This window comes from Geotrypetes seraphini, chromosome 11 (genome assembly GCF_902459505.1).
Source record: "Geotrypetes seraphini chromosome 11, aGeoSer1.1, whole genome shotgun sequence".
NCBI classification, from domain to species: Eukaryota; Metazoa; Chordata; class Amphibia; order Gymnophiona; family Dermophiidae; genus Geotrypetes; species Geotrypetes seraphini.
In genome coordinates this window covers 79670871-79683332 of record NC_047094.1, presented here as the reverse complement: position 1 = coordinate 79683332, position 12462 = coordinate 79670871, and the positions used below count along the sequence as shown (strand labels likewise).

Here is a 12462-nt window from a genome sequence, read left to right as displayed (position 1 = left end):
CTCTCTCTCTCTGTGTCTCTCTCTCTCTCTCTCTCTGTGTCTCTCTCTCCCTATCTCTGTCTCTGTGTGTCTCTCTCTCTCCCTATCTCTCTCTCTGTGTCTCTGTCTCTCTCTCTCTGTGTCTCTGTCTCTCTCTTTCCCTATCTCTCTCTCTGTGTCTCTGTCTCTCTCTCTCTCCCTATCTCTCTCTGTGTCTCTGTGTCTCTCTCTCTCTCCCTATCTCTCTCTCTGTGTCTCTGTCTCTCTCTCTCCCTATCTCTCTCTGTGTCTCTGTCTCTCTCTCTCTCCCTATCTCTCTCTCTGTGTCTCTGTCTCTCTCTCTCCCTATCTCTCTCTGTGTCTCTGTCTCTCTCTCTCTCCCTATCTCTCTCTCTGTGTCTGTCTCTCTCTCTCTCTCTCTCCCTATCTCACTCTCTGTGTCTCTGTCTCTCTCTTTCTCTTTCTCTCTGTGTCTGTCTCTCTCTCTCTCCCTATCTCACTCTCTGTGTCTCTCTCTCTCTCCCTATCTCTCTCTCTGTGTCTCTGTCTCTCTCTCTCCCCCTGTCTCTCTCTCTCCCTATCTCTCTCTGTGTCTCTATCTCTCTCTCTGTGTCTCTGTCTCTCTCTCTCCCTATCTCTCTCTCTGTGTCTCTGTCTCTCTCTCTCTCCCCCTGTCTCTCTCTCTCTCTTCCTATCTCTCTCTCTGTGTCTCTGTCTCTCTCTCTCCCTATCTCTCTCTCTGTGTCTCTGTCTCTCTCTCTCTCCCCCTGTCTCTCTCTCTCTCTTCCTATCTCTCTCTCTGTGTCTCTGTCTCTCTCTCTCCCCCTATCTCTCTCTGTGTCTATCTCTCTCTCTGTGTCTCTGTCTCTCTCTCTCTCCCTATCTCTCTCTGTGTCTCTATCTCTCTCTCCCTATCTCTCTCTGTCTCTCTCTCTGTGTCTCTATCTCTCCCTATCTCTCTCTGTGTGTGTCTCTCTTTCTCCCTATCTCTCTCTCTGTGTCTCTATCTCTCTCTCTGTGTCTCTGTCTCTCTCTCTGTGTCTCTGTCTCTCTCTCTCTCTCCCTATCTCTCTCTGTGTCTGTGTGTGTGTCTCTCTCTCTCTGTGTGTCTCTCTCTCTCCCTCCCTATCTCTCTCTCTGTCTGTGTGTGTGTCTCTCTCTCTGTGTCTGTGTGTCTCTCTCTCTCCCTCCCTATCTTTATCTCTCCCTCTTTCTCCCTCTCCCTCTTTCTCTCTCTATCTATCACCCTCTCTCTCTCCCTCTCTGTGTCTCTCTCTATCCCTCTCTTTACCTCTATCTCTGTCTGTCTCTCCCTCTCTGTGTCTCTCTTTCCCTCTCTCTCTGTCTCTTTCTCTCTCTCTCTCTCCCTCCCTTTCTCACTCTCTCCCTCCCTCCACCCATCTCTCCCTACCTCCCCCCCTCTGTCTCTCTGCCTCTCTATCTGTCTCCCTCTCTATCTATCTATATGTCTGTCTATCTCTATCTATCTCTCTCTATTTATATTTCGGACCAGCCTTTATAAGAGTACCGTCTGACTAGATGTAACACTGTGTGTGTATGTATGTGTGTATATATATATATATTTTTTTTTTATTTATTTATTTTTTTTTTGGGGGTGGGGGCTCCCTGGATTTGCACCCCCTTCTGACAGTGCAGGCTGTGTCTCCCTATAGCACTGTTTTGTAGTTCAAGTTCCAATGTGTGGTAATCTGTTTTACAGTTTTCATTGTTGCTGTTTTATATATGTTGTTATGAGCAGAATTAATTTTTTTGGCATGGAGTTCTCCGTTTCCCTCGCTCTCTTGTTTATTATTTCTGTACATGCTCCTGGCTGCCTGAAGACTGACTGGATTCTACTGAGCATGCTCCAGGATATGCTAGCAGAGGGGAAGGGTTAAGGCTTAAATCATTTGAAGCTTTCTACAGTGACTGGCTGTCTAAGATGCATAAAACCCACTGGTCTCAGAATAATGTGTGGATTTATGAAAAAGAAGATTAGCAGAGGTAAGGACCTAATCTTTCGGGCTATCCTGAAAATCTGACTGGCTGGTGTTCCTCCAGGACAGGGTTGGGAACAACTGCTCTACACATTTGTTTTGTTGAATGTAAATCTGTTTTCTTAATGTGCCACAGGGCAAAATTTTATTTTGTATTTATTTGACAGCACAATTAGCCTAGTCTAAATAATATTTATAATGTTTCATTTTTTTTTTTCAGCCACGATAAAGGACAAGAAACAGAAGAAGGAGTAGAACTACAAGAAGGTGAGAATAGTACATTGCTATGGCAGACTTATTACTTCCCATAACAAGGTAATATCTCTTCTCTGAGAACAAACCTCACATGGCCAATGTCATACATGGAACCTGGTACAAACATGTACCCAAGTGCATAAGAACATAAGAATTGCCGCTGCTGGGTCAGACCAGTGGTCCATCGTGCCCAGCAGTCCACTCACACGGCACCCCCAAGTCAAAGACCAGTGCTCTAAATGAGTCCAGCCTCACCTGCTTACGTTCCAGATTAGCAGGAACTTGTCCAACTTTGTCTTTAATCTCTGGAGGGTGTTTTCCCCTATAACAGACTCCGGAAGAGCATTCCAGTTTTCTACCACTCTCTGGGTGAAGAAGAACTTCCTTACATTTGTAAGGAATCTTCAACTTTAGAGGGTGCCCTCTCGTTCTCCCTACCTTGGAGAGGGTAAACAATCTGTCTTTATCTGCTAAGTCTATTCCCTTCAGTATTTTGAATGTTTTGATCATGTCCCCTCTCAGCCTCCTCTTTTCAAGGGAAAAGAGGCTCAATTTCTCCAATCTCTCAATGTATGGCAACTCCTCCAGCCCTTAACCATTTTAGTCGCTCTTCTTCGAGTAGTACCGTGTCCTCCTTCATGTACGGCGACCAGTGCTGGATGCAGTACTCCAGGTGAGGGCGCATCATGGCCCGGTACAGCGGCATGATAACTTTCTCCGATTTGTTCGTGATCTCCTTCTTAATAATTCCTAGCATTCTGTTCACCCTTTTTGCCACCTCCGCGTATTGTGCGGAAGGCTTCATCGACTTGTTGATCAGAACTCCCAAGTGTCTTTCCTGGGAGGTCTCTCTAAGTACCGTCCCAGACATCATGTATTCATACATGAGATTTTTGTTACTGACATGCATCACTTTACACTTACCCACGTTGAACCTCATTTGCCATGTCGATGCCCATTTCTCGAGCTTGATATGTCATGTTGCAGATCTTCGCAATCCCTCTGTGTCTTCACTACTCTGAATAACTTCGTATTGTCCACAAATTTAATCACCTCATACCAATGTCCAGATCGTTTCTAAAGATGTTGAAGAGCATGGGTCCAAGCACCGAGCCCTGCAGCACCCCACTGGTGACGCTCTTTCAGTCCGAATATTGTCCATTTATCCCCACTCTCCATTTCCTATGCTCCAGCCAGTTTTTAATCCACGTGAATATTTCACCCTCGATTCCATGGCTCGCAATTTTCTGAAGTAGTCATTCTTGTGGAACCTTTTCAAACGCCTTCTGGAAATCCAGATATACAATATCGACCAGGTCGCCCTTGTCTATCTGCCTGTTTACTCCCTCAAAGAAGTGCAGGAAGTTCATCAAACAAGATCTGCCTTTGCTGAAACCATGCTAGCTGGTCCTCATCAGACCGTGTCCGTCAAGGTGATCAGTGATGCGGTCCTTTATCAGCGCCTCTACCATCTTTCCCGGTACCGAGGTCAGACTCACCGGTCTGATATTACTGCACATCACTTTAAATTTTAAGGCAGTGCCCATATTGCATTGTACCAATGCCTTCCCGTCCAACATCTCACAGGACCTGCAGTGAAACTTATTCAATTTTTGATGCCTTCCCATCAGTATTTTCCTTCGTTTTTGTCATCATTCTTTATTTTTATTGAGTTTCTCCATTCTTACCGAGTTTGATTCATTTTTCACAACTTTTTCATTTTTGGCCTTCCTGGGAGAATCAGTCATTTTCAGGTGCCTTTCTACTCAAGCTCTGCAGACCATTCATGTCAGCCATTTCCCCCTCCATGTCCAAATTGGTACCAAGTGGCTTCAAGAAATACTCTCGATACAGTAGGACCATCTCAGGCTCTGATCAGCATAATTGCTATGTCTAGCCCCTAGGTCCTGAACATTGTCTGTGTCCCCTGTTCGTGTATGCAGAAGAGGTCACTGAAAGCCTGTAAAGTACAATTCAAAAAATTTTTTGGTATTGCCTGATGCTCAGCTTCTCGCAATCTCAACATCCACACCTACATCATCTGCATTGACACTGCATCGGAAGTGTCGTGCATTGGTGTCAACTCAGTGCTGAGACTCTACTTCATCATCGATGCCTCAAGCATTAGGGGAACTAGCACGTAAGAAAACCAAGACATTCCACTAATTTTGAGCTCTAGTCCCTCCCCAAAATCAGCTGTACAGTATATGACTAAGTCACTGAATACAAAAATAATTGTGATGCACATATCCCAAAGCTAACATATTCCAGTTAAATTCAAAATAAAACAATTTTTTCTATCTTGTTGTCTGGATATTTTGTTTTTCCATCATCTTGGTCCCAGTTTCACTTTCTGTTTTTGTCTATCTGCAACTAATTCTCTTTCCAGTGTCTGCTGTCTATTATTTTCTCCTCTTCTCTCGTTCCATTTCCTTCTTATGCCTGTCTCCAATGTATTGATTTTTCCCTTTCAGCTTTCTTAACTTTTTCTTTTCTGCCTCTGACCACTCAAATCTTGCCTGCTTTCTCGCCCTTCTTCATTTTAAATGTTCAGCTACCTCTCAATTCTCCATCTTCTCTCAGTCCCTAGTAGAGAATGACACGGGGAAAAAAATCTATCCCCGTCACCGCCCTGTCCCCGGCCCACCATCCTCTGCACCGCCCTGTCACCGCCGTTCCCTTCACTGCCCCGTCACCGTCACCGCCATCCCTTTCACCGCCCCGTCACCACCACTGCCATCCCATTCACCGCCCCGTCACCGTCCCCGCTTCATCCATATAAGCCTTAGTACTGTAATATTTAGCTTATTCCTTCCTTATAAATCAAAGTTCTGGCTGCTGAACTAGAGAAAGGGATGTTCAGCTGGCAGGGCTTTGTTTATAAATTTTTATCAATACAACTAATATACTACTTTATCGTAAAGCAAAAAATAAATAAATAAATATAATTTTTTTTTTCTACCTTTGTTGTCTGGTTTCTGCTTTCCACTTCTTCTCATTCAATTCCTTCCATCCACTGTGTGTCTTCTCTCTGCATCTTCCATTTGTTGTTACTGTGCCTCTCCCTTCACCCCCCACCCCCCCAATTGGTCTAGCACCCATCTTCTTCCCTCCGCTCCCCCATAGTCTGGCATGTCTTCTTCCCACTCTGTCTTCCACATTTCCCTTCAGGGTCTGTTCCTCTCCACCCTCCTTCAATGTCTGTTCTATTCCTTTCCACCACCACCCTTCCCTCCCTCCTTTACCATCTGTTCCTTTCTACCACCCTTCAGCTCCTTTTGCATGGCCTATCTATCTACCTTCCTCCCTCTTATTTTCGTGGCACGTTACAATGTAATTTGTGCAAGCCACTGGAGCCTGCGAGCTCGGTCCCTGTCCCATCCCCACAAACCATCTTGCTTCTGTGCTCCTATTTTCCCCATTTCTAATATCTCCTCTATGTACTGCCATTGCCCCCCCCTGTGTCCATATACCATCCCCATGGCATGTCCCCTTTATGTCTCTGTCCCTATGCACCATGCACATAATTTCCCCTCTTTCTGTTACCTTCCTGTGTCCAGATTTCTCCTATCTTCCTCTTCCATACCAGTGTGTCTCTTCTTTTCAACCCCATCTAGCTTTTTTCCCTCTTTCTTCCCCCCCCCCCTGCTTCTAGCATCTGGCTCACCTGCCTGTCCTTCCCCTTCTTTCCTGCTGTGGGTTTTTCTTTCCGTCTTCATCCCCTTGGCCCAGAATCCTTTTCCCTTTCACTCCCTCCTTCCACTTTGAGCCGGGAATACGCCGCGATCGCACGGTCCCCGCAGCCCCCACCCTCCTGCCCAATCGATCCTAGTGTTTAGCCAGCTCTCTCCCTTCTCCTCACCTTAGTTTGCACTGAAGGCTTTCTTTTTCGGCGACCTGCACGCTTTCCCAAAGAGCCGCGCACGCGCGGCTGCTAAGTGTTCAATCTTCTGCTCTGCTGCAACTTCCTGTTTCTGGTTGCGTCAGAGCAGAAGATCGAACACTGAGCAGCCGCGGGTGCGCGGCTCTTTGATAGCGTGCGGGTCGCCGAAAAAGAAAGCCTGCAGTGCAAACTAAGGTGAGGAGAAGGGAGAGAGCTGGCTAAACACTAGGATCGATTGGGCAGGTGGGTGGGTGCTGCGGGGACCGCGCGATCCTTTTGCCTCACTGCGGAGACAAGACCATTCACCGCTCCACGGGGCAGTGAATGGCCTTGTCCCCGTCCCCACAGCGACTGCTAGTTTTCATTCCCCGTTTCAGCGGGTTACCCGCGGCTAAACGCGGCTAGCCGCAGGTAACCGCCACCATGTCATTCTCTAGTCCTTAGCTCTCCCATTTCCCATCTCACTCCTTTCCCAGCCTCCTATTTCTTTTTATCTACTCCCCATTACCACATTTCTACCACTCACTGCTCTCTCTCATCTTGTCATCTCCATTTTGACCTCATCCACGTGGCTCACCACTTTCAGAATCCCATCCCTTTCCGCACTGGTCAGGCTATAACTCCCTGCCCCTTTCTTTCCATCCCCTTTCTTATCCCAGATCTCATCCCTCCTGCCCTCCCATGGGTCCATCTCTCCTTCTCTATCTCCATGGTCCAACATTTTTCTCCCTGTCTTTTCTGGTTTTCTTCTTCCCTCCCCCTTTGATGCTGAACAATGAGATGGAGGGGAAAAAAGAGAGATGCTGCATCTCTCTGCCTTCCATCCACAGGCCTAAAATTTCTCCCTACCTCCCTTCCATCCCCAGATCCAACTTCTCTTCCTTTCTCTTCCCCACTGCCCCCCACCCCATCTCTCCCCATGGGTGGCATGATAAAGTAGCTGGGTGGTTTGAAGCGGGACAGGGAAATTTGGTGGTTAGAATAAGGTCATTAAATCCAGTGGCAGACCTAGTATATATGACAGCCAGTGCTGATTATTTTTTAACAACCTCCTCTATATAAAAAAGTTATTTTTAGTAGTAATCCATGAGTCACACAACAAAGGTGCACCTAGGAAAAGACAGCATCTTAAACACTGCAGTGAGCACTAGAACACCAACACACGAATTGTAAATCTAAACAAACCTAATCCTGCATAGGCAATTGATTTTGTACAGTCAATGCTAACAGAAAACCATGTCCTTTTCATACGCAAAGAACACTGAAACACGCTCGCCCAATATGGAATAATCACAAACTTAAAAATAGAAATATGTAGACAAAAGTTAAACTGAAAACGCCAAGAAATCAGACTCTGCATACAATGCAACACCACAGAAGCGGTGACACATTCCCTTCCCTTCCCCCATACCTGGCATCTCTCTCTTTTCTCTGGCACCTCCTTTCCTTCCTTTCCCTGTGGTCTGGCATTTGTCTCCTTAGTTTTCCTTCCCCCCCCCCCAATGCCCTGACATCTCTTCTCTCCTTCCATTCTTCCCTCTGGTCTGGCATCTGTCTCTTCTTCCCCCCCTTATATGCCCTGACATCTCTCCCTTCCCCTCCATGGTCTAGTATCTCCTTTCCTTTCCCTCCCATGGTCTTGGAATCTCTCTTTCCTCTCCTCTCCCTTCCCTGGTCTTCTTTCGCCATCCCTCCCTCCTTCCCTCTCTTCCCCCAATTGGGTGCATCAGCATTTCTCTTCCCTCCATTGGGTGCTGCATCAGCATTTCTTTCCCCCCTCCACTTGGCCACACTGCAGCATTTCTTCCCCCCTCCTCGGCAGTGCCAGCAGCAGTATTTCTCTTTCTCTCCACCCTCCAATTGACCACAGTGCACTGAGTGCAGCATTTCTCCTCCCTAGGGGGCGTCCCCATGGGATCCTTGTGACCCAAAGGGGGAACCCGCGGGATCCCCGTCATCCCCGTTCCCGTGCAGCTCTCTACCACCTATATGATCTCTTCAGTAAAGGTACCAGTGCCCTGATCTTACAACTGGACTTCAGCAGCACTTTTGACTTAATGGATCATGAAATAATGCTGAACTGCTTAGACGCAATGGGCCTCTAGGGAAGCGTTTGGACCTAGTTCCAGGGCTTCTTAACAAAACGATCGTATCAAATGGTGTACGACGGGAAATATTATAATTCTTGGAAAAGTCCATCGGGAGTTCCCCAGGGTTCCCTCCTATCTCCCACCTTATTTAACATCTATACTTTTTCCTTAGGCCATCTTCTACAAAAGTTAATCCTAATATACTATATATACGCCGATGACATCTCTATCCTAATCCCAGTGACCAATGACACCTCAAAACAAATCTCCCACATCATGACCGAAATAGAACAATAGTGTCTTAATTTTAAACTGAAACTCAACTCAGAAAAGACAAAAATCTTCATAGCAAGCCCAAAAGACAAAATCAACTCAACAACAATACACTTAAATGGTCATGACCATCTAATATCCAAAACTATAAAAATACTAGGAGTCACCCTAGACACACCTGACCTTGATCGAACACACAAACTCGGTGACCAAAAAATGCTTCCACACACTTTGGAAATTAAAAACCATAAAAAAATATTTTGACCCTCCATCTTTTAGACTACTGGTTCAGTCACTGATCCTATCCACCTTAGACTACTGCAATATCATCTATGTGGGCACTCCCAAAAAAACTTTGAGAAAATTAAGGATAGTGCAAAACACGGCTGTCAGACTACTGTATTTTCACGCATATAACGCGCGCGTTATACGCGTTTTTACCTACCGCGCATACCCCTCGCGCGTTATACGCGTGAGCGCGGTATACAAAATTTTTTTTACATAGTTCCCACCCCGCCCGACGCCCGATTCACCCCCCCCAGCAGGACCGCTCGCACGCGCTCCCACCCGCACCCGCATCCACGATCGGAGCAAGAGGGAGCCCAAGCCCTCTTGCCCGGCCGACTCCCCAACTCTCCGACAATATCGGGCCAGGAGGGAGCCCAAACCCTCCTGGCCACGGCGACCCCCCTACCCCCACCCCACACTACATTACGGGCAGGAGGGATCCCAGGCCCTCCTGCCCTCGACGCAAACCCCCCTCCCTCCAACGACCGCCCCCCCCCCCAAGAACCTCCAACCGCCCCCCCCAGCCGACCCGCGACCCCCCTGGCCGACCCCCACGACACCCCCACCCCCCTTCCCCGTACCTTTGGTAGTTGGCCGGACAGACGGGAGCCAAACCCGCCTGTCCGGCAGGCAGCCAACGACGGAATGAGGCCGGATTGGCCCATCCGTCCCAAAGCTCCGCCTACTGGTGGGGCCTAAGGCGCGTGGGCCAATCAGAATAGGCCCTGGAGCCTTAGGTCCCACCTGGGGGCGCGGCCTGAGGCACATGGGCCCAACCCGACCATGTGCCTCAGGTCGCGCCCCCAGGTGGGACCTAAGGCTCCAGGGCCTATTCTGATTGGCCCACGCGCCTTAGGCCCCACCAGTAGGCGGAGCTTTGGGACGGATGGGCCAATCCGGCCTCATTCCGTCGTTGGCTGCCTGCCGGACAGGCGGGTTTGGCTCCCGTCTGTCCGGCCAACTACCAAAGGTACGGGGAAGGGGGTGGGGGTGTCGTGGGGGTCGGCCAGGGGGGTCACGGGTCAGCTGGGGGGGCGGTCGGAGGTTCTTGGGGGGGGCGGTCATTGGAGGGAGGGGGGTTTCCGTCGAGGGCAGGAGGGCCTGGGATCCCTCCTGCCCGTAATGTAGTGCGGGGTGGGGGTAGGGGGTCACCGTGGCCAGGAGGGTTTGGGCTCCCTTCTGGCCCGATATTGTCGGGGAGTCGGTGGTCCTTCGGGGTGGGGGTGCGAGTGGTCCTGCCGGGGGGGGGATGTATCGGACGTCGGGGGGGGGCATCAGGCTTTCAGGATGGGGGCAGACCTTCAAGGGGGGACAGGACTTTCAAGGAGAGTCGGGGTGGCCAGAGGAGAGTCGGGGCGGGCGAAAGGACAGTCGGGCTGTATGCGCGGTATACCCGTGAGTGCGGTATACAAAAGTTTTTGTACATAAAATCGTGGTTTCTGCGCGCTATACCCGTGTGCGCGTTTTACACGGGTGCGCGTTATCTGCGTGAAAATAAGGTAATATTCGGACTAAAGAAAAGTGACCATATTAGCCCCTACTATAAACTGCTGCACTGGTTGCCAATTGAGGCACAGACTTTATTCAAGTTTTTCTGTTTTTGCTATAAACTGGTGTGGGGAATGGCCCCAACTTACCTATTACCTCACTTCGAACTTTTCACCCCCACAAGGACAACCCGAAGATCATAGGTTGCAAATACAGAACCTTTCTGGATAGAACTTTTAAGTTTCAAGCTGCCAGACAGCAAACTGGCTAGGCAACTTCACCGACAAAACCAGGCAGACCTATGGCGCCTTTCGGAAAGAAATCAAGACCGCTCTATTCAATAGATTTATTTCCCAGCCAGACAACCCCCCCCCCCCCCATCCCAAAACCTTTTCTCTTTACATTGACACCACACTCTTCACAAATGTATTCTGTTCTACTCTTGCCTATTCAGTGTCTCCCTCACCTCCTGTATTCTGTATTTCGCTGACCATCCAGCCCCTTTGATGTAAAATGCTTAAGATTATACTGTAACCTATTTGTAACCTGTAAACACTGATTACTCAGTGACTTCCTACCTGTTCTCACCTTGTAATTCGCTGATTGTACAGCTCTCTTTCACTGTAAACCGCCTAGAAGTCGCAAGATTATGGCGGTATAGAAAAAATAAAGTTATTTATTATTATTAAAACAGAAAATAAAATTACTTTTTCTACCTTTTGTCTGGTCATTATTCAAATCATGTTGTGGTCCCAGGCTCTGGTTGTCTTCTGATAACTCGCTTGCCAGGGTCTCCTTCTTTCATCTTTCCTTCCGTTTCCCTTCCCTCCCCCGAAGGTCTGGCATCTTTCGTTTTGGCCTGAGATTTGGCCCTCTTTTCCTTCCCTCATCCTGGATTCCCACTCTCACATTAAAGCAGCCTGCAGAGGATCGCCAGTCAGCTGTAGCGATCCTAGCAGGCTGCCGTCAGCCTCAACAACACATTCCCTCTGCCGCGGTCCTGCCCCTCCTCTTACATAGGGGACCGCGGTAGAGGGAACGTGCTGCTGAGGCTACGTCAGCCTGCTAGGATCGTTACAGCCGACCAGCGATCCTCTGCAGGCTGCTTTAATTTGAGACTGGGAAGCCGCGTGAACCTACATCTAATGTGGCGCTTGTACCTGATTGGGTAACAAAAATGTCTGCGGTCCAGCTTAAGTGTAAATTGGTAATTGTCTGGTGGGCCAAATTTTATTACACCGTGGGCCAAATTTGGCCCATGGGCCAGAGTATGATATGTCTGATCTACAATGTAAGGCATGGCCTAGTGGTAGAGCTGCTGCCTCTGCACCCAGAGGTTGTGGGATTATATCTCAGCATTGCTTCTTGTGACCCTGGACAAATCACTTAATCCTCCATTGCCCCAGGTACAAAATAAGTACCTGTATATATTATATTATATCAGTGTTTATTGATCACTAATATGCCCAAACCACTTTGAATGTGTAAACACAAAAAGGCAGTATATAAGTCCCATTTCTCTTTCCCCCTTATATGGAAATAAGCTGTTGGGGAAACCCTCACAGCAGTAGCTTAATTTTTATATGAGGATCTCCACAGTGCAGATGTTTGACACTTAGCCAATAAAATGTTCCGTGGTAGTTTTACTTTTATTTTGGCTTTACTTTACACCTTGTCATTAGTTCAGGCGGGTTGCTCTCAAGTGGTATTTTTCTGTCCTTGGAAAGCTTACAGTCTGAGTTGTACCTGAGACAATGGCGGGTTTAGTGACTTGGCCATGATCACAAGAAGCATCAGTGGGATTTGAATTCTGGCTTCCCTACTTTTCAACCCACTGCTCTAATCACTAGGTTGCTTCTCTACTCCAGCTAATTAAATAATTGTTTTTGTTTGTTATCAGGAGACGGGCCAAATACAGAGGAGCAAGCAGCAGTGGCTATTGCCAATGTCCAGCAAGCCGCCTTTGCTGACCATAACATCCAGTACCAGTTTCGCACAGAAAACAATGGAGGGCAGGTGAGGGGAATGGGAAGATTATAATCTATTTTTATTTTTTTATTTTTTAGAATTAACTGGGAGCACTAAAGAAGTGCACAAAAATCAGTCTGTTCCTTATAGATTTTTTATTTTTATGCATAATGAAACGGATAATATTATGATGATCTATGGTGTGTTTATTGAATTTTGTGCAACTAGACCTGAGTAGTGC

At 47.8% G+C, this 12462-nt stretch overlaps 1 protein-coding gene across 2 annotated transcripts in view; it reads left to right on the top strand.

Annotated features, from left to right (window-relative positions):
* Positions 1-12462, top strand: part of USF2 (upstream transcription factor 2, c-fos interacting) — a 292290-nt gene that overhangs the window by 47671 nt on the left and 232157 nt on the right. For both annotated transcript variants that reach the window (XM_033914828.1, XM_033914829.1), the window contains exons 2-3: positions 2197-2243; positions 12154-12269. In XM_033914828.1, the coding sequence (XP_033770719.1) occupies positions 2197-2243; positions 12154-12269 (163 nt within the window). The remainder of the gene's footprint in view (positions 1-2196; positions 2244-12153; positions 12270-12462) is intronic.